This window comes from Solanum verrucosum, unplaced genomic scaffold, assembly GCF_900185275.1.
Source record: "Solanum verrucosum unplaced genomic scaffold, falcon-dt-bn FXZP01000222.1, whole genome shotgun sequence".
NCBI classification, from domain to species: Eukaryota; Viridiplantae; Streptophyta; class Magnoliopsida; order Solanales; family Solanaceae; genus Solanum; species Solanum verrucosum.
In genome coordinates this window covers 810,025-832,533 of record NW_026020027.1, presented here as the reverse complement: position 1 = coordinate 832,533, position 22,509 = coordinate 810,025, and the positions used below count along the sequence as shown (strand labels likewise).

Here is a 22,509-nt window from a genome sequence, read left to right as displayed (position 1 = left end):
GAGAAACAAATAATTAATTAAAATTTATCTACTAAAAAGGAAAAAGAAAAAAGACCTACAAATTAGGCGTCAGTATCGCCAAATTTCTGCTAGTTCTGAGTTTCTAACATTTCACTCTCTACCACCACCGGTTACTCTTAAATAGGGTTTCTCCGTTGCGCGCGCCACCGCAATTCTCCGGCGACTTCGCCGTCGTTTCGATTTCGTTCTATACACAGGTGCGGTCTTTTTACGTTATGCTATGGAGTTTCATCGAATTTACGAACAGAGCCCTAATTTTTGTTAATTCTTTGGACCAAAGAATCGGTTTATGAATGCATCTGTTTTTGGTTTGTTTACTTAGAAAGTGAATGATTTTGGTGAATTTCGTCGTTCTACGTCGTTTTCTGGTGGTATGAATTGTTTATTTTCCTTGTTTTTGCCTTAATTAAGCAGTGTAGGGAGTTGGTATGAATTTGTGTTATGGATGTTTTGTTTAGAAAGTGAATGATTTTGGTGAATCACATGGTTCTACAACGTTTTCTGGTGGTATGAGTTGTTTATTTTGCTTGTTTTTGCCTTAATTCGGCAGTGTAAGGAAGTAGTTTGAATTTGTGTTTTGGTTGCCTATCTAGAAAGTGAATGATTTCGGTGAATCGCAATGTTCTACTACATTTTTTTTGGTGGTATGAATTGTTTATTTTACTTGTTTTTGCCTTAATCAAAACTCTGAATCTCTCTTTGCTTGTCAAATGAATAAGCCTGGGAGTAAAGACATTCAGTCTATCCACATTATATAAAGGAAATTCAGCTGTCCATGAGTCTCGCCTTGTTACTCCTAATCAACCTTTAATACTCCCAACTAATTTTACTAACTTCTAAATATACTTTCTAGGCATAGAAGGATTGGATTCAAAATTGGTGCTGAACTCCAATTTTAGATATATAACCATGCCTAACAATCATAAATTTTCACATCGATGGAGGCTTCATTTTTGTCTAAAACAAGTTTTCTACTGTATTACTGCAAAAAAAGTTTTCCACTATATGAAGCCATGTCTTAACTTCGTGCTTCTTAATATTGTATACTGAGTGAATTTCATTGGCATGTAGTCAGGTATTGCCCCAGAGCATTTGGGGAAAGTGGGAATGGTATCTTCTGATGATGAAGCTGAAGCAGTCCCAAGTACTGTCTCTAACTATGAATTTGTGGATGATAAGGATGAACCTGTTTCATTTGCGGAGCTAACATTTCAGTGGAATGATACTGAGAGTTTGGATGGGAATAAAAGACATATTTTCTTGCGTGGGACTGCGGATAATGGCCTTCAGAAGATTTATAAGCAAGTCACAACATGGAAGATTGATTCTTCGCGTATAGAGCCAGCAATTTCAGTTTTGTCTAAAGAGAACAATTGGATCAAACTTGAAAAACCAAGGAAGGCTTTCCAGGATACCATTAGGTCAATCTTGATCACTGTGCATTCGTTACACTTCCTGAAAAGAAATCCAGAATCTTCTGGCAGAGCTTTGTGGGATCATTTATCTAAAGTTTTCAGGTTCACTTATAGATATCTTGTATATTAGCATATATGTTTTTTTCCCTCGAGAAATCTGGAATCTTACCTATGTTTTTGTAGTGTGTATGAGCCCAGGCCTTCGGAGAATGATCTAGTGGATCACATGATTTTTATCAATGAAATTGTTAAGCGTGATGGAAAATTGGCGCAATCTAAGGTTTGTGTGATTCCTTGTTGTGATCATTCAGTTAGTATGTGGAAAGATCTCTGATTCTAATGGTTCTAAATTCACTTTTGTTATCCTTCTCAAAAAATAAAAATAAAATTCACTTTTGTTATCTGTTTGGTTTTCCCTCGTCTTTTTTCTATCTTTGAAATACAATTGCATAAGGGGGTAAAACTGAATGTATGCTAGCATGTTTCTTGACTGATATCACTAATAAATTTTCCACTTTGACCTTGGCTTCAAATTAATTATGGGGCGAGGCTTCAAATTTATTTAATTCTCATGTTGTTATTCAAAAGTACTTTCTGATCTATCCTGTAAATAACATAATGTTTTTCCAAAGATGAATTAACTAGTGTCTGAATTGAAATGGAATTCAATCAGGTCGTTTTTTTGAGCCTGAGTTTGTCTGTTTTCTTTTTTGAATTTGTTTTATTTTTATTTTTGTTTGTATTCTCAAATATTTTGCATCTTTGTAGCCAAAGGTGAAACTGATCTTGTTTTATGCAGGTTTTACTTACATTTATGGAGGAGAAGCCTAAGAAGAAGAAAATCTTTGACGAGGTTGTACATATTCTTTCCCTTGCATTTCTTAGACATGGAGCAGGAACTGAGGAATAGAATATTTTGTTCTTTTTTTGAGCTGGTGCTTGTTTCTTTTGCAGGTTGGATCAATATCTGAGTTTATAGTCGATGAGATCATAAATGACGATGAAGAAGAAGAAGATGATGATGAGTCTGATTACAATCACTTTGAATCTCTCTGCGCAATATGTGACGATGGTGGTGAACTTCTTTGGTCTGTGCTAAGCCTTTACCATTCCACAAAGACAACACTGATATATACCTTGTGTTGCACCTTTCGTTGAATCTGCAATCACATACTTGAATTATCAGTTCGCCAAATGTTTTATCTCATCTGATTTTCTTTGATATATGTTCCAGTGTTGATGATGTGTATGCACCCCGATAAAGATTTGTACATAGGTGTAGACCATTGATTCAGCTTATTCGTCATCTTAGTGAAATAAAGTCTAAAGAAGGGACTGATAAGCTCGGCATTCCAATGTCTAACTGAATGTATAGCGATATGCCCACCTCCTTTGTTTAGGATTTCTTACTTTGTTCTACTGCTGTTGACATTTTTCTTTGCACCTAGTTCTCCTAAGGACTTTTGTAATTTCATGGTCAATATTTACCTGATAGTACCATGTAGGTAGTCCTGCTTCCCTTTTCAGAGGTGGTTAGTATTGGTTCTGAATTGCTTATTTATCTAGTGCCTTTTTTCTGCTTCTCCAAATAATATGCCTCTTGTGGTCCTAACCAGCTGCGATGGGAAGTGCTTGAGGTCATTTCATGCTACTGTGGATGATGGTGCTCAATCTCAGTGTGGATCTCTTGGTTTTACAAAAGCTCAAGTTAAGGTATGTCAAAAATTGCCCGAACAATGAAATATTTTTAGAACTTTCTGTTGATCAATTTCTACCCTTCTAGTGATGACATCCTCATCTCTGGTTAGCAAATTGATTCCTACTACTAATACATGTTTCCCCTTACAGGCAATGAAATATCAAGATTTCTATTGTAAGAATTGTGAATATCAGCAGCACCAGTGCTATGCTTGTGGGAAGTTGGGTTCTTCTGATCAATCATCTCATGCGGAGGTACTGTGAGACCTGCTGTGGAATAGTACAATTGTTTGAAGATGTTCCTAGCCACCTGTATGAATGTTGACTTGTTAAATCAATAGGAAAGATTACTTGCTGCATATTGAGATAGCACATACTCTTATTTTTTGGTTTGTCTGGGTGCTGTTTTGTCTTCTTCTTCTACCTAATTCTCCCTTTTTAACTCTAGGTTTGCCACCTCCTTCTTTTCTTTAGTCTTTTTATTTTTGTTTTTGTTCCATCTTATTCCTCCTTTATTTGTACTCGGCAGTCATTTGTCTATGATAGGAGTTATTGACTCCTATTCCCCGTGGAAGGAAAAAACAAAGAAATTTTGCACAAAGGCTAGCCAAAGTACCTAATGCATTTAATTGTGTATGATGCATTTTTTCATTAAGAAAGCAAATATAAGTATGCATCCCTGTGTTAAAATTATCTTAGCTTTGAGTTGGTACTGTGAATTGGATTTTTTCCATGGATATGGTGTCAGAATTCAGGTATGGTTTTCAGGTCTTCCGTTGCGTTAATGCGACTTGCGGCCATTTTTACCATCCACATTGTGTTGCTAGACTGCTTCATCCTGATGCTCAGTCGAAGGTTGATGAACTTAAAAAGAAGATTGCTGCTGGTGAATCTTTTGCTTGTCCTCTGCATCAGTGCTGCGTCTGCAAACAAAGAGAAGATAAAGATAAACCTGAGCTACAGTTTGCCATGTGTAGACGGTGTCCAACATCCTATCATCGGAAATGCTTGCCTAAGTACTTTGTTTTCCTTGATGTTTCTGTGGACTGTACCTTGTGTATAAATGTAACGAGTTTTATGTAAATTGCCAGGGAAATTGTTTTTGACAAGAGCAAAAATGAAGAAGTAAATGATGATGATGATGATGATGATGAGGAGGAGGAGGAGGAGGAGGATGATGTCTTGCCAAGGGCGTGGGATGGTCTTATAAAAAATCGAATTTTGATCTATTGTTTGTGAGTTACTTACATCCAACTTGTACTTTTACTCTTATCCATCTGAGCTGGTATTTCAAGTGACCTTTAGTCTTAATTTTTTCAAGTGACTTATTCTAACAAATTCCTCAGAAAACACGAAATTGATGAAGAACTGGCTACACCTTCAAGAGATCACATCAAATTTCCGGGAGATCGTGAGAGGGAGAAACAAACATCGGAACAATTAAGAAGATTTAAAGGAATGTCTGCAGAAGTGACTAATGGCAAGAGAGTGATTGCTAAAAAATCAGAAACTGTTGAAAAATTATCCAAGGCAGTGAAGGTTGATTTTTCCAGAAAGAGAGAGGGACTGTCTCTTCCTGATTCTTCCAAAAGACAAAAAATTATTGATGTTACTAGAAAGAGTTTGAACAAGAGTTCGTCTGCAAAACTCAACAAAGCTACCAAAAGTGAAGGTAAAACCTCTTTGGGTGATAAGTTATATGCACTCATTAGTAGGGAGTCACAATCCGGTGAGTCTGGTGAAGAGGGGAAAACCAAGATCGTGAAGTCTGACAAAAAGGAGAAAAACAGTTCACAAACTTTAGATGCTACATCAAAGAACAGGTGAAGCATTTAGCTCTGTCAATAGCCATTTTCAGTTGAGGTCCTAGAGATATCTCAGCTCTTCTTTTTCCTTTGCTTAGGATGGTTTTTTTGATTCATAGCTACAAATTTTGGCTCTGGATGTGAGCTTATATATGTCTGTTGTGCAGAATATTGTCCATGATGAAAGACGTTAAATCCTCCATAACTATGGAGAAAATAGTGAAGCAGAAAGTACCCACAACACACGCATACTCGTCAAAATTTGACAAGTCTATAACCTTGGGGAAAGTTGAGGGTTCTGTTGAGGTACTTCAGAAATAACATTTCATGTTGGTTTCTGTTAAACCTAGATTCTTAAATGTTACCTATTTAATCAGATCCCAAAGAGACCTCCCATAAAAATCTGACCTAGTTTATGTCTTGCAGGCTATTCGTGCAGCTTTACAAATATTAGATGGAGGGGGTAAAGTCGAAGATGCAAGAGCTGTCTGTGAGCCTGGGCTTCTTGCTCAGATAATGAAGTGGAGGGTACGTGTTTCATTCTTCTTTTCAGTTCCAATTTGCTTATTCTAGTTTTGCCTTGAGGTACGGATGTTGAGTTGTTTGTGCGAAACTTAAATAAGCCACCTTTTGACCCTAAACAGCAACAAAATGATATGATGAACAATGTCCCGCCTCTTCAAACCAAAGAAAGATAGTGATATTCTTGAGGGATGTGTATTTGTTGGAATACTGTATTACAGGATCAAAGCATATTATATCAAAGCATATTTGTGAGACTGTTTTCAGAAGGCCCTCGACTCAAGGAACGCAACTCAAATCAGTTTGTAAAAGAAAACACCAAAGTAAAGAAAACAACAAATAATAAAGAAAGCATTGCATGACATTTAGAAAAAAAGGAACAATAACAACAAACTAATGCGTTAATCGAATCACAACAAAACAACAAGTAGTAGGAAAAATTGAAGGACAAGAAACTATGAGAATACGGTTAATAGTACTGGTATGAAATGAGAAACACGTACAATGCACTTTCTACCACCAAGTGTATCTCATAGATAAGAGGGACAACACTTAATATCTACTAATTTTCTACTCTAATTTGTGACTTCCACATCCTCCTAACTAAGGTCCTATCCTGTCCTTGATTAGCAAAGATGCGCCATATCCTATATATTCACATCATTTGCTTTTGCACCGTACCTCTACCTCATTTAAATCCATCAGTGTTAATCTCTCACACGTCCTTACTCTTGCGTCGGTGCATCTCTTTTTCACATGCTCGAATAATCTTAATCTCGCTTCCCTCACCTTGTCCACCCTGGATGTCACTCCCACCTTGTCCTAGATATCTTCATTCTTGATCCTATCCCTTTTTGTATGCCCATATATTCAACTAAATATCCTCATTTCCGCAACTCTCATCTTTTGAACTTGAGGGTTTATTAGTTAGCTTACACTCCCTTCCATACAACATAGCCAACTTAACGTACACTCTGTGGAACATACATTTGTGTTTTAGTAGTAATTTCTTATCGCACAGGACTGTAGAGGTGAGCCTCCATTTTGTCCTCCTTGCACCTATACAATGTGTGATTGCTGAACAAAGAGTATATTGTATGACAATAAGAATAACATACGCGGTGTAATTGCACAAGTGGGGTCTGGGGAGCGTAAGATGTACGCAAACCTTATCCATAATGTGGGGTGGAGAGGTTGTTTTTGATAGACCTTTGGCTTAAAAGGTAAGTTATCAAAGAGTAGATCCTCCAAAAGTAAATATATGGTCACAAGTTGCGGTGGTCCCTTGTGGGGAAACACGTGAAGGTAGAGGAAAAAGATGGAAAAGGATACATATACGTCTCACCGAAGATTTTGGATCTCTCTTTACTATTAGGAATCGTTTGGTAGGGTGTACAAGAATAATTCTAAATAGAATATATTAGTTATGCTTGCATTAATTATGCAAAGATTATTTCTTATGCATTGTTTGGTTTGGTGTAATAAAATAGCATGCATTGCATAGTTTAAAAAATAATATGTACAAAGATACCCTTCACAAATATGGTGCAAAAGATGTAAAGAAGATTTTGAGGGTCAATTGAGTCTTTAACCATACTAATGTGTGCATTAAATCTCCTTGCATTACTAATATCATGGATTTTCATGTATTAGTAATACACTCCTCAATACTCAATAGAGTCTATAACTAATGCACATAGACTGAAAGTGTATCAAACAAGTTACTACTAATACACATACTCAAAGCTAATACACATACACAAAGCTAATCCATGTATTATTTTTTTCTAATACACAATACCAAACAACCCCATAGTGTAAATATAGCAGTAATGAAATCAGCATTTGCTCATAGTGGTTTTGATAATTGTAATTTGTGTTTGGTTGCTTTATCCAAATAATTAGTATTTTGGTTTATCTCTCGTGAAAATCACTTCATAGACTAATGGCCAATCATTTCTTGCCGAATTAGTTCTGGTATATAAATTTCTTTAGCACTTTTTCTTAAAAAATTAATTTCAGTAGCATTTGTCAATAACTGAATCAGATTGAATGTTGATAAATAAGGCTAAAGATAACAGTATGGAACTGGTGGTTTGATTGGTTTAAGTTTCTTTTGTTTTAAATGGATAGAAATGTTTCAATATTAAGTTTGATTCTGGTCTTCCAATCAAATAGCTGGCTTTCTTTCTGCATATTTAGATGGCTGTTTGGTGATTTGTAGTGCTGAAGTACTAATCGATTCTGCACAACTAGGTCTTAGCATTTTATATTAGTTGTTCTCGTGGGTTCAAGTGTTCATTGCACTTTCAACAGGACTCTATGTCAGTGGTTGCTGAAAATCTTACCTCTCTTCGCTTTCTACCTTGTTCTTCTGTCCTTATATTGTGTCCCAAAATTCAAAATTTATGTTGAATTCCTTTTGGGCTCTTTCCTAACTGTATGAATTCTTCTTATTTTGTAGAGCAAGCTCAGAGTATATCTTGCTCCCTTTCTATATGGCATGCGCTATACGTCTTATGGTCGCCACTTTACTAAAGTGGAGAAGCTTAGAGAGGTGAGCTTAGCCTTCAAACATATTTGTTGTCAGAAGATATATTTCTTAGTGTGTGTGATTTTACCTCTCTGCCTGGTGGTATCCGAAGGTGAGCCAGAAAGAAGACTAAGCCTTGAAGTTTAAGGGCTTTTAAATTTGGGTTTGGTGTGGGGGATGGGGAGATGGGGAAGCTCCTCTTACTAATTTGTCATTCCTTTTAGCTCCTTCTTAAGGTAGTATAAAATAAGTTGGTGATGTCCGTTAGCTTTTCCCCATTTAATATCATTGCCTACTGGTTCCATTTTCTCTTTCTTGGTTATTGTTTTAGAACTTCCATTTCCTAAGGTACTTGACTGACATACTGCTCTTTAGGGCGTCATCAGGTGATGATTATTCAGTGGGAGTTTCAATTATGCAACACTTTTTTTTTGGCTCAACTTCTTTTCGACTGTTACATCACTTCTCTTGAAAAAATAAGGTTTACACAGGAATGTTAAAAGAGGAACTCCTGCTTCTTCTTGTTACTTCAGAAAAAAATGTATTTTAGGAACTCTTGTGGTCTACTGATGACTGACTAACGATGAATCTCAGTGTTCAGAAGATCAAAAGTTTGCATATCTTGATACGACAGATTTGTAAGTACTTGTTTGTCTTTGTGGGAGTTTATGTTATCACCACTCTAGAATTTGCAGCCATAGTATAGTGCATCATTTTCCCGTTTTATTTTATATTAAGGAGCAATGCATTATATAAAATTGCTATCTTCCCACCTCTCCCAAAAGCAAAGAGAAGTAAAAGAAAAAAAAGGGCAAAATTTACGCTTTCTAGGTTTAATGACACGTCTTCACTTTCTTGCTGGATCATTTTCAGCATTGATTTCACTTTGATCATGATCTGGTATATTCTCTAAGTGCATTTGCATGCCAATCATCAGATTGTAGAGTGTCATCACTCATCACCACACAGGAATTCGCAAGCATGGTTGAGTTGAGTGCATAATTTTTTTCCTATTATTTTCTTCTAATGTTCAGTGGATCATACATGGAATGCTATCCTATTCTCACCTCTTACAAATGCTAAGAAAAAAAAAAAGCACAAAACAACTCGCTATCGTTCAACATTTCCACTTATGCACCTTCTTGCTGGATCATTTGAGCTGTGATTTCTCTTAGGGATGTACATGGGGCAGGGCATGGTGGGGTAGGGAAAGACAGCTGATATATCTGCACACCTTCTGGTTGGATCACTTGAGTGAGCAGTGATTTCTCTTGGGGATGTAAACAGATCTCTCACTAGGATAGACATAATGAATAATAGCTTAAGAAATTTTCGTTGTTCATTGTAATGAAATATTGAAACATCACTGTAATTCTATTTGAAATTAATAACAAAAATGACTGAAAAACACTGTCGATCACTATAAATTATATTGCCTCATCGTAAGAGAAGTAGTGCTGACTTAATGGGGTTTTCATGAGAAGTAGGCTATTGGTTCCTATCCACTTTCGTGCTTGGACCTGTTTTTCTTCAAAACCCACCACCTTCCCTCCCCCTTTGACCATGATCTATGTGATTTTCTTAAGTGCATCTTATTTCATGTCTGCTCATCAGGCTGTAGTGTCTCTACCTGCTATATTTACTTGACTGAGTGTGTGATTCTAATGTGCAGATTGTCGATATGCTTCATTGGTATGTTCGAGATGGTGATATGGTAGGAATCTGTGCTGGCCTTATGTTTTATGAGTGGAACTCTTACCTACTTTGAGTACAATAGTTTTCTCATTCTGTGAAGTGGCTATAATTCTCCAATTTTATTCATTGATTTTCTGCTATGCTAGTACTTTTATAGGGGAAACACAGTCATCTGTGTTGCTCCTGTTGTACTTTGGAATGTGATTAATTGATGCCTAATACTTGTGACTTGTAAATCTGCCAGGATCATGCTATTTATGATTTGTGAAGTTTCTAAGATTGGACAAGCTCCTTTGTTAGCCGGCAATGGATTTAAGTTTTTGTTGTTTGTTGAGCAGATTGTGGACTTCTGTTGCGGTTCCAACGATTTCAGTTGCCTCATGAAAAAGAAGCTGGATGGAATTGGGAAGGGTTGCTTGTATAAGAATTATGATTTATTCTCACCAAAGGTGAATTATTTTCCTTGTTTGTTAAGTGCATGTTTCAGGTGGAGAATGCCCTAAGAAATGATGATAGACGTCCAAGCTTTGACGAACGACTGTCTATATACTTAGGTGTTTTGCGCATTACTTATTGTAGTTCCTTGTCCTTCCTGCAGAATGATTTTAATTTTGAGAAGAGGGACTGGATGACTGTCAAGTCAGACGAATTGCCGGAAGGATCGAAGTTGGTAGGAAACAAAATTTCTTAAGAGCACAACATTCACAGATATATACCAGCTCCAATATTAATTAGTTTCACCATACATTGCTTGGACTTACACTTTTTACCCCTTGGTGTAGATCATGGGGTTGAACCCTCCTTTTGGGGTCAATGCTGCTCTCGCCAACAAATTTGTTAACAAAGCACTTGAGTTTAAGCCAAAGCTTCTTATCCTCATTGTTCCAAAAGAGACGGAACGGTATTTTGCATCTCTTTTATTTGTGTGAACTTCTTTCTTCTCTCTCCGATTTTGATAAAACTTTTCTATTTGAACCAGGTTAGATGTAAAGAAGGGGTCTCCATATGATCTAATTTGGGAGGATGATGCGTTGCTTGGTGGGAAGGTAAACTGTTTCTCCCCTTTTTTGTGAGTTGGTAGACAAATGTATTATTAAGAACATACGAAGTAAACTGTCTGGTGGTTCATCCTTTTCCTTTCCAGTCATTTTATTTGCCTGGGTCTGTTGATCAAAATGACAAACAAATGGACGACTGGAATGTGAGTGCACCACCGCTTTATCTTTGGAGTCGCACTGATTGGACAACCATCCATAAAGTAATTGCTCAACAGCATGGCCACCCGTCCAATATAAAATTAGAAGAAAATTTCTCCCACACACCTGCCCCTCGTTCACTGAAACATGAAGAAGATGTGTCGACAAGGATCAATAATGACACTGGTTTTGAGGATAAGAAGCAACATCAGCACCAAGAATACAAGGAGAGATCACAGAATAACAGTGGAAAAGAAGTTAGTGATAAACAGATCCATGGGAAGAAAAAATCTGATGAGAAGTCAAAGAACGGGAGTCAGGATAAAAGCAAGAATAAATTTGATAACAAGTCAATGAGAGAGAGTCAGGATAGAAGCAAATATCAAAGAGATTTGGATGAAAAATCAAGACAGGATAAGTTCACAGCGAAACGTAAGAGAGATTTGGATGAAAAGGCAACAGAGGACAAGTCTATAGGGAAAAGATCTCTGTCTTCCTCCCCCAGAGTGACCAATCATAAGTCGGTTGATCGGCACACAATATCGTCTTCTAAGGCAGAAGAGAATGAAGACTATCAACGTTTTGCAGGTCAGAGTGCTGCTGCTTCACTGAGAGAGCAAGAGACAGGGTATGGGGTACATCAGGACAGAGATTTGGAAAGAATGCACATCTTGCGAACGGAGGAGCCTTATTCAGGTTTAACTCACCAATATCCTCAGTCTGCTAGTCCTGGTCCTGGTCCTGAATATATGGGGCACAGGGCACATCAGGACGGTGACATGGCAAGAAGAAATGGCTTGCCAATGCAGGAGCCTTATTCAAGCTTAAATCACCAGTATTCTCAGTCTTCTAGTCCTGGTCGTCAGTATGCATTCAGGTCGTCAGATGAAAGATTTATGGGATACCAGAGAGATCATGCAGATATACCTGGTTATAGACCATACACCAGTCACTCAAATGGCGGGATGTATGCAAGGGAGTCAGATGTCCGACCACAGGGTAACCTTTATGGGCAGCAGTGTGATGGGTATTTGCCTCCCAGAAGCAACTATGTAGCAGGTGCTGGCCCTGGATACCATCCGAGTCCAACTGATCCAACATATGGAAGGATCAATATGCCTGTGCAACAGTATGCTCCACAGGATGAGTTATATCCTGGTAGAATGAGTAGCATGGGATCTGAAGGCAGAAGCGACATCTACGGTGGTGGTATTGCTAGACCTGGGTTTCAAGGTAACTCATTGGGCTTCGCTCCAAGGCCTTACCACCCCTATTCACAGCAAAATTCGTCAGGGTGGCTTAATGAGTAGATAGACAGTGGGCTGGTTGGTTTGCGGAGTGTTGAAGACGTGTCCTATTTATGTTTTCGCAGTTTCTGCTTATTTCATCCTTTATCGAACTTCCTTTTTTTGCCGCATTTGTTTTCAATCAATAGTAGTAAAAACTGAAGGCATTATATGTGTAGAGTAAAAGATAGAAATGCACAGGCAACTATGCTCCTTGAATACTTTCTCTAGGGGTTTCTTGTTATGTAAACTTATTTTGTTCCTTAATGCACCTCCACTTGAGCCACATCTTTAAGTGGTGAAAATGAAGGCATTGTGTTCGTCTTTGAAGTGGATAAACTTGGGTGAACTTTTGTTTTAAATTTTAACCTCATAATTCTTAGTAATTCTTGGAATTTAGCATCGACAGGATGGTTATTCTTGTTATATGTTTTGTTTTATCCAGGTATAGCTAATCCTTTGGATTGCTATTTGAAATTAGATGTAGTAGTTCCCTAATTTGGCAATTATTTATTTCCGTTTTATGGAAACAGTACGTATAGTCTCATTATTTTTTAGCCCATTTTGAGCTAGTAAACAGAAATTAGGCGATTTTATAATTTTTTCGTGTGGTAGCTCATGGATATTTTAGTGAATGACTTTCAGATGATTTTTGTTGTGAATCTTTATGAAACCCTTCGTACAGAGTTGGGGGAGTAGTACGTACAATTTCATTATTTTTTGAGTTCATTTTGGGCATTTAGGGACCAATTTCTATGAATTAAATGTTTTTCCTAGTTTTTTCATGTGTTACCCCATGAATATTTTGGTGATGTAGCTTTCAGATGATTTTTTTGCGAAACATTTACGAAACCCTTCATAGGGAGTTGGGAGAGAAGTATGTACAATCTTATTATTTTTTGAGTCCATTTTGGGCATTTAGGGACAAATTTAAAGGAATTAGGCTAGTTTCTCAATTTTTGTGTGTGTTAGTCCATGAGTATTTTAGTGATATGACTTCTAGCCGATTTCTTTGCTAAACCTTTATAGAACCATCCGTAGAGAATTGAGGGAGTAGTGCATACAATCTCACTATTTATTGAGTCTAGTTTGGACATTTAAGGGCTAACTTACAAGAATTAGGTGACTTTCTTAATTTTTCGTATGTGTTAGCCCATGAATATTTTGGTGATACGACTTTTGGAGGATTTCTTCACAAAACCTTTACATACCTTCTGTAGGGTGTTGGAGGAACAATACATATAGTCTCACCATTTTTAAAGTTCATTTTAGCCATTTAGAGACCAATTTACAGGAGTTGGGTGATTTTCTCAGTTTTCGTGTGTGTTAGTCCATGAATATTTTGTAATATGACTTCTGGATGATTTCTTTGTGAAAACTTTATGGAACTCTCCTTAGGGAGGTTGGGAAGCAGTAAGTATAGTCTCACTATTTTCAGAGTCCATTTTGGACATTTAGGGGACAATTTATAGGAATTAGGCGATTTCTCAATTTTTTCGTGTGTGTTTAGCTCATGAATATTTTGGTGATACATTTCCTGGATGATTTTTGGTGAAACTTTTATAGAACCCTTCGTAGAGAGTAGGGGGAGCAATACGTACAGTCTTACCACTTTCAGATTCAATTTTGGACATTTAGGGGTCAATATAAAACATTTAGACGATTTTCTTAGTTCGTGTGTGTTAGCCCATGAATATTTTGGTGATATAGTTTCTAGACGATTTCTATGCGAAAACTTTATGGAACCCTTTGTGGGAAGTTGGGGGAGCAGTATGTATAGTCTTACCATTTGTAGAGTCAATTTTGGGCATTAAGGCACCAATTTAAAGGAATTAGATGTTTTCTAAGTTTTTTTCGTGTGAGATAGCCCATTAAAATTTTGTTGATATGACTTCCAAACTATTTATTTGCGAAACTTTTATGGGATCCTCTGTAGGGAGTTGGGGGAGTAGTACGTACAATCTTACCATTTCCAGAGTTCATTTTTGGAATTTGGAGTCTGGGCTCGTTTGAACTAAAGTCTTAACGGACGTCCATGAAAAAATTCGGCCAAAAACACGCCAGAATTCGGATCACCAAAAATCCATAGACCATGCACACGAAAATCGACAAAATGGAGGTTTACCTGCTCTGGGCTTGTTTGAACTTGAAAATGGGTCCGTTTACCTCTTTTAACCAACTAGTTCCATTACTAAGGTCTAAACGGACGTCAATGAAAAATTTTGGCCAAAAACACGATAGAATTCTGGATCACCAAAAATTCATGGACTATAACACACGAAAATTGGTAAAATAGGAGTTTAGCTGCTCTGGGGCTCATTTGAACTTGAAAATGGGCCCGTTTACATCTCGGGACAAACTGACTCCATTACTACGGTCTTAACGGATGTCCATGAAAAAAATTGGCTAAAAACACGCCGAAATTGCAGACCACCAAAAATTCATGAACTATAACACACCAAAATCGGTAAAATGGGGTTTACCTGCTCTGTCGCTCGTTTGAACTCTAAAATGGGCCCGTTTTCTCTTCGGGACCAACATACTCCATTACTAAGGTCTTAACGAACATCCATGAAAAATTTCGGTCAAAAACACGCTGGAATTTTGGATCACAAAAAATTCATGGACTATAACATATGAAAATTGGTAAAATGGGGGTTAACCTGCTCTAGGGATCGTTTGAACTTGAAAATGGGCCCATTTTCCCCTCGGGACAAACTGGCTGCATTACTAAGGTATTAACGGACGTTCATGAAAAATTTTGGCCAAAAATATGTCAGAATTTTGGATCATCAAAAATCCATGAATAGCACACGAAAATCGGTAAAATGGGTGTTTACCTACTCTGGGGTCATTTTAACTTGAAAATGGGTCCGTTTGCCCCTCAGGATCAACTAGCTCCATTTCCAAGGTCTTAACGGACGTCCATGAATAATTTCAGCCAAAAACATGTCGGAATTCTAGATTACCAAAAATTCATGGACTATATAGCACATAAAAAATGGCATAATGGGGGTTTACCTACTCTGGGCTCATTTGAACTTGAAAATGGGTCTGTTTACCCCTCGGGACCAACTGGCTCCATTACTAAGGTGTTAACAGACGTCCATGAAAAATTTTGGCAAAAAACACGCAGAAATTCCAGATCACCACAAAACAATGGACTATAGCACACGAAAATTAGCAAAATGGGGGTTTACCTGCTCTAGGGCTCATTTGAACTTGAAAATGGGCTCATTTGCCCCTCGGGACCAAACGACTTCATTACTAAGTTCTTAACTGCGTCCATGAAAAATTTCGGTCAAAACACGCCAGAATTCTGGATCATTTAAAATCCATGGACTATAGTACACGAAAATTGGTAAAATAGGGGTTTACTTGCTCTGGGCTAGTTTGAACTTGAAAATGGGCCCATTTTACCTTCGGGGTCAACATGCTCCATTACTAAGGTTTTAACGGGCGTCCATGAAAAATTTAGGCCAACAACATGCCGTAATTTTGGATCACCAATAACGCATAGACTAGCACATGAAAATTGGCAAAATGGGGGTTTACCTACTTTAGGGATCGTTCGAACTTGAAAATGGGCACGTTTTCCTCTAGGGACTAACTGGATCCATTACTAAGGTCTTAACGGACGTCGATGAAAAAATTTCAGCCAAAAACACGCCGAAATTCTGGATCACAAAAAATCCATGGACTATAGCACACAAAAATAGACAAAGCAAGGGTTTACCTGCTTTAGGGCTTGTTTGAAATTGAAAATGGTCCCTTTTGGCCCTCGGGACAAACTGGCTCCATTACGAAGGTCTTAGCGGACGTCCATGAAAAACTTCATTCAAAAACATGCCGAAATTCCGAATCACCAAAAATTTATAGACTATAAACACACAAAAATTGGCAAAATGGGGATTTACCTGCTATGGGCTCGTTTGAACATGAAAATAGGCTTGTTTGCCTCTTGCTACTAACTGGCTCCATTACTAAGGTCTTAACGAATGTCCTTGAAATTTTTTGACAAAAAACATGGTGGAATTCTGGATCACCAAAAATCCATAGACTATAGAACACGAAAATCGGAAAAATGGAGGTTTACCTGCTCTGGGCTCGTTTGAACTTGAAAATGGGCCCGTTTACCCCTCGGGACCAACTAGCTCCATTACCAAGGTCTCAATGGACGACCATGAAAAGTTTCGGCCAAAAACACCCCAGAATTTCGGATAATAATAAATCCATGGGCTATAACACACGAAAATCGGCAAAATTGGGGTTTACCTACTCTAGGGCTAGTTCGAACTTGAAAATGTGCCCGTTTGCCCCAAGGGACCAACTGGCTCCATTTCTAAGGTCTTAATGGATGTCGATGAAAAATTTAGGCAAAAAATATGACAGAATTTTGGATCACAAAAATCCATGGACTATAGTACACGAAAATTGACAAAATGAGGGTTTACCTTCTCTAAGGCTTGTTTGAACTTAAAAATGAGCCCTTTTGCCGCTCGGGACAAACTGGCTCCATTACTAAGGTCTTAACGGACATCCATGAAGAATTTCATCTAAAAACATGCTGGAATTGAGGATCACCAAAAATCCATGACCTATAACACACGAAAATCAGCAAAATGAGGATTTACCTGCATTGGGACTCGTTTGAACTTGAAAATGGGCCAATTTGCCTCTCGGGACCAACTGACTCCATTACTAAGGTCTTAACGGACGTCTATGAAAAATTTCAACCAAAAACACAGCGAAATTCTGGATCACCAAAAATCCACGAACTATAGAACACAAAAATCAGAAAAATAGGGGTTAACTAGTCTGTGCTCGTTTGAACTTGAAAATGGGGCTGTTTAACCCTCGGGACCAACTAGCTCCATTACTAAGGTCACAACGGACGTCCATAAAAAATTTCGGCCAAAAACACGCCAAAATTCCGAATCATAAAATATCCATGGATTATAACACACGAAAATCGGCAAAATGGGGGTTTACTTGCTCTTAGGCTCGTTTGAACTACAAAATGGTCCCGTTTGCCCATCGGGACAAACTGGCTGCATTACTAAGGTCTTAACAGACACCCATAAAAAATTTCATTCAAAAACATACCGAAATTCCAGATCACCTAATATTCATGGTAGGATACGAAAATCGGCAATGGGGGTTTACCTTCTCTAGGGCTTATTTGAACTTGAAAATAGACATGTTTACCCCACGGGACCAACTAGCTCCATCACTAAGGTCTTTACGGACGTCCATGATAATTTTTGGCCAAAAACACGCACGAATTCCGAATCACCAAAAATCCATTGACCATAGCACATGAAAATCGGCAAAATAGGGGTTTACCTACTCTGGGGCTCGTTTGAATTTGAAAATGGGCCCGTTTGCACCTCAGGACCAACAAGCTCCATTTCTAAGGTCATAACGGACGACCATGAAAAATTTTGGCCAAAAACAAGCCTAAATTCTAGATTACCAAAAATCCATGGACCATAGTACAAAAAAATTGGCAAAATGGGGGTTTTACCTGCTCTAGGGTTCGTTTGAATTTGATAATGGTCCTGTTTGCCCCTCGAAACAAACTGGCTCTATTGCTAAGCTCTTAATAGACGTTCATGAAAAAAATTTCAGCCAAAAACACACTGGAATTGCGGATCACCAAAAATCCATGGACTATAGCACACGAAAATCAATAAAATGGGGATTTTCCTGCTCTGGGCTCGTTCTAACTTGAAAATGAGTATGTTTGCCCCGCAGGACCAACTGACTCCATTACTATGGTCTTAACGGATGTCCATGAAAAATTTCGGTAAAAAACACAATGGAATTTTGCATCACAAAAAATCCATGGACTATAACACATGAAAATCGGCAAAAATTGGGGGTTTACTTGCTCTGGGGCTCGTTTGAACTTGAAAATGGGCTCATTTTCCCCTCGGGACCAACATGCTCCATTACTAAGGTATTAACGGGAGTCTGAAAATTTTTGGCTAAAAATACGCCGAAATCTCGAGTCACCAAAAATCCATGGACTATTGCACACGAAAATCGACAAAATGGGGGTTTACATGCTCTGGGGTCGTTTGAACTTGAAAATAGGCCTGTTTGCCCCTTGGGACCAACTGACTCCATTACTAAAGTCTTAACTGACGTCCATGAAAAACTTCGGCCAAAAACACGCCGAAATTCTGGATAACCAAATATCCATGGACTATAGCACACGAAAATCGGCAAAATGTGGGTTAACTTGCTCTGGGCTCGTTTGAACTTGAAAATGGTCTCGTTTACCCATCGGGACCAACATGCTCCATTACTAAGGTCTTAACGGACATCAATAAAGAATTTTGGCCTAAAATCGATGGACTATAGTACACGAAAATTAGCAAAATGGGGGTTTACCTGCTCTAGGGCTTGTTTGAACTTGAAAATGGGCCCGTTTGCCCCTCGGGACCTACTAGCTCCATTATTAAGGTCTTAACGGGCGTCCATGAATAATTTCGGCTAAAATCACGTCGAAATTCTAGATCACCAAAAAATCATGGATTATAAGCACACAAAAATTGGCATAATGGGGGTCTACCTACTCTAGGGCTCATTTGAACTTGAAAATAGGCCCGCTTTTCCCTCGGGACCTACTGAATCTATTACTAAGGTTTTAACGAACATCAATGAAAAGTTTCGGCAAAAAACACGCCGAAATTGCGGATAACCAAAAATCCAAGGTTTATAGAACACAAAAATCGGCAAATGCGAGTTTACTTGCTCTAGGCTCGTTCTAACTTGAAAATGGGCTTGTTTGCCCCTCGGGACCAATTGAATCCATTACTAAGGTCTTAATGGATGTCCATAACAAAAAATTCATCCAAAAACAAGCTAGAATTTCGGATCACCAAAAATCAATGGACTATAGCACACGAAAATCAACAAAATAGGGGTTTACCTACTCTAGGGTTCGTTTGAACTTGAAAAAGGGCCCGTTTACCCCTCGAGACCAACTGGCTTTATTACTTAGGTCTTAACGGACGTCCATGCAAAAATTTGGCCAAAACACATCAGAATTCTGAATCACCAAAAATTCATGAACTAGAGCACACGAAAATCGACAAAATGGGGGTGTACCTGCTTTGGGGATCGTTTGTACTTGAAAATGGTCTCGTTTTCCCCTCGTGACCAACTGACTTCATTACTAAGGTCTTACCTAACGTCCATGAAAAATATCGACCAAAAACACGCTGGAATTTCGGATCACCAAAAATCCATGGACTATAGCATATGAAAATCGGTAAAATGGGGGTTTACCTGCTCTAGGGATCATTTGAACTTGAAAATAGGTCTGTTTGCCTCTCGGAACCAACTGACACCATTACTAAGGTCTTAACGGACAACCACAAAAAAATTTGGCAAAACGTAAGCCATAAATTTTGAGCACCAAAAATCCATGGGCTATAGCACACGAAAATTAGCAAAATGGGGGTTTACCTGCTCTGGGCTCATTTGAACTTAAAAATGGGCCCGTTTAACTCTTGAGACCAACATGCTCCCTTAATAAGGTCTTAACGGACGTCCATGAAAAGTTTTGGCCAAAAACATGCTGAAATTCTAGATCACTAAAAATCCATAGACTATAGCACACGAAAATCAGCAAAATGAGGGTTTACCTTCTCTAGGGCTCGTTTGAACTTGAAAATGGGCATGTTTGCCCCTTGGGATCAATTGGTTCATTTACTAAGGTTTTAATGGATGTCTATGAAAAGTTTCAGCCAAAAGCACGCTGGAATTCTCGATCACCAAATATCCATGGACTACAACACATGAAAATCGGCAAAATGGGGGTTTACCTACTCTGGGGCTCGTTTGAACTTGAAAATGTGCATGTTTGCCCCTTTGGACCAACTGACTCTATTACTAAGGTCTTAACAGACGTCTATGAAAAATTTCGGTAAAAAACAAGCCGAAATTATGGATCATAAAAAATATATGGACTATAGCATATGAAAATTGGCAAAATAGGAGTTTACCTGCTTTAAGGCTCGTTTGAACTTGAAAATGCGCTTGTTTACCCCTCGGGACCAACTGACACTATTACTAAGGTCTTAACGGATGTCCAAGAAAAATTTTGACCAAAAACACGCCAAAATTTGGGATCACCAAAAATGCATGGACTATAGCACACGGAAATCGGCAAAATAGGGGTTTACTTGCTCTGGGGCTCGTTTGAACTTTAAAATGGACCCGTTAGCCCCTCGGGACCAACTGGCTCCATTACTAAGGTTTTAACGGACATCCATGAAAAATTTCGTCCAAAAACACGTCGAAATTTGAATCACCAAAAATTCATGGATTATAGCACACAAAAATTAGCAAAACGGGGTTTACCTGCTCTTGGGCTCGTTTGAACTTAAAAATGGGCCCGTTTACCCTTCGCGACTAACTGACTCCATTTCTAAGGTCTTAACAGACGTCCATGAAAATTTTTGGCCAAAAACACACCGAAAATCTGGATTACCAAAAATCCATGGACTATAGCACACGAAAATTGATAAATGGGGGTTTACCTGCTTTAGGGCTTGTTTGAACTTGAAAATGGTCATGTTTGCCCCTTGGGATGAACTGGCTCAATTACTAAGTTCATAACGGACGTCCATAAAAATTTTTGGCCAAAAACACGTCGAAATTCTGGATCACCAAAAATCCACACGAAAATCGGGAAAATGGGACTATACATGGTCACTAATTGGTGTAACCGTTCATTCCTGTAATGGATTTTTGGTGATTCGAGATTACAACTTCTTTTTTGTTGAAATTTTTCATGGATGTCCATTACGACTTTATAAATGGCCTGAGTTGGTCCCGAGGGGCAAACAAGCGCATTTTCAAGTTCAAATAAACCCCAAAGTAGGAAAAACCCAATTTTACTGATTTTTGTGTGCTATAGTCCATAGATTTTTGGTGATTCAAGATTCGACTTGTTTTTGGCTAAAAAATTTCATGGACTTACTTTACGACCTTGTTAATAGCGTGAGTTGGTCTTGAGGGGCAAAGGGTCGCATTTTCAAATTCAAACCAACCCCAAAGCCGGAAAACCATATTTTACCAATTTTCGTGTGCAGTCCATGAATTTTTTGTGATTCAGGATTTTGACTTATTTTTTGCCAATTTTTTTCATGAACGTCCGTTATGACCTTTTTAATGACGTGAGTTGGTCCCGAGGGGCAAACAGACATATTTTCAAGTTCAAACGAGCTCAAAAGCAGGAAAAACCAGATTTTTTCAATCTTTGTGTACTATAGTCCATGAATATTTTGGTGATTCGGGATTCTAGCTTGTTTTTGGCCGAATTTTTTCATTGACCTCTGTTACAACCTTATTAATGGAATGAGTTGGTCACGAGGGGCAAACATGTGCATTTTCACGTTCAATATTTTTGTGAGAAGTACGTATGGTCTCACCTTTTTCAGAGGCAATTTAGGCTTTTAGGGACCAAATTACAGGAATTAGGCAATTTTTATTAGTTTTTTGTATATGTTATCCCATGAATATTTTGGTGATACGACTTTAGTCGATTGCGTTGCAAAACATTTATATTGCCCTTCTTAGGGAGTTGGGAAATTGATACATGAAGCCTCATTATTTTTACAACATTTTTGGACATTTAGAAACCATTTTACAAGAATTAGACAGTTTTCTCAAATTTTCAAACAGTGAGTGTGCTTATACACATCAAGAGCTCCAATAATCAAGATTTTGCATTTCGAGACCTAAAACGTAAAGAAAGTAAAAGTTGCACCATTCTTGACAAAACCCAAGTTGTTTGGAAAGGACCCTCCAAATTCCAAGGTATACAGACAACGACAACATTTTTTGACAAATTCATGTGTTTACCCATAAAAAAATCGATAATCATGATTTCACATTCTAAAGACATTGAAACTCGAGAAAAGTAGAAGCAACCTCAATCATGGCCGAGCCAAGATCATTTGAAATGGACTCTCCAAATTCCAAGGCAAACAGCCCAGTGAGAATTTTTCAAAAAATTCATGTACTATATACCCTTAAAGCTCCGATAATCATGAATTTGCGTTTCAAGACTTCAAAACGCCCAAAAAAATAATGTTACGTCAGTCATGATAAAGCCCACATTTGGGATGGATCCTCGAATTTCAGGGCAAATGGAATTTATGGTCCATGTGTGAATGTCCTATTCCTGAAGGCAAAAATTTGTCAAAGATGCAAATGGTCTAAAAGAGTTATATGAATGTAAGACAACATTGTACATTTCTACGACAGAGACAAAGCCATTTCAACAACACACTTGATACATCCTCAAGGAGAAGATAC

The 22,509-nt window shown here is 38.1% G+C and overlaps 1 protein-coding gene across 2 annotated transcripts; it reads left to right on the top strand.

Annotated features, from left to right (window-relative positions):
* The first annotated feature begins 72 nt into the window (after nt 1-72).
* On the top strand, nt 73-12,467 carry LOC125821209 (protein ENHANCED DOWNY MILDEW 2). 2 transcript variants are annotated; one of them, XM_049500628.1, is made up of 19 exons: nt 73-218; nt 1,093-1,538; nt 1,620-1,716; nt 2,236-2,289; nt 2,391-2,524; nt 3,053-3,149; nt 3,285-3,389; nt 3,903-4,150; nt 4,226-4,369; nt 4,481-4,957; nt 5,107-5,245; nt 5,366-5,467; nt 7,926-8,018; nt 9,667-9,708; nt 10,028-10,138; nt 10,288-10,359; nt 10,472-10,590; nt 10,669-10,735; nt 10,834-12,467. In XM_049500628.1, exons 2-19 carry the CDS (start codon nt 1,129-1,131, stop codon nt 12,193-12,195), a joined length of 3,873 nt encoding a protein of 1,290 aa, XP_049356585.1. In that variant the 5' UTR covers nt 73-218; nt 1,093-1,128; the 3' UTR covers nt 12,196-12,467. The 2 variants fall into 2 exon arrangements, with proteins under 2 accessions (XP_049356585.1, XP_049356584.1); XM_049500627.1 differs by having other exon boundaries at nt 83-218; nt 1,097-1,538.
* Nucleotides 12,468-22,509: the final 10,042 nt, after the last annotated feature.

Coding starts and splice junctions, on each gene's coding strand:
- LOC125821209 (XM_049500628.1), top strand. CDS start 1,129: ATGGTATCTTCTGATGATGAAGCTGAAGCAGTCCCAAGTACTGTCTCT. Junction 4,370..4,480: donor CGAATTTTGATCTATTGTTT/GTGAGTTACTTA, acceptor CAAATTCCTCAG/AAAACACGAAATTGATGAAG. Junction 9,709..10,027: donor ATGTTCGAGATGGTGATATG/GTAGGAATCTGT, acceptor TTTGTTGAGCAG/ATTGTGGACTTCTGTTGCGG.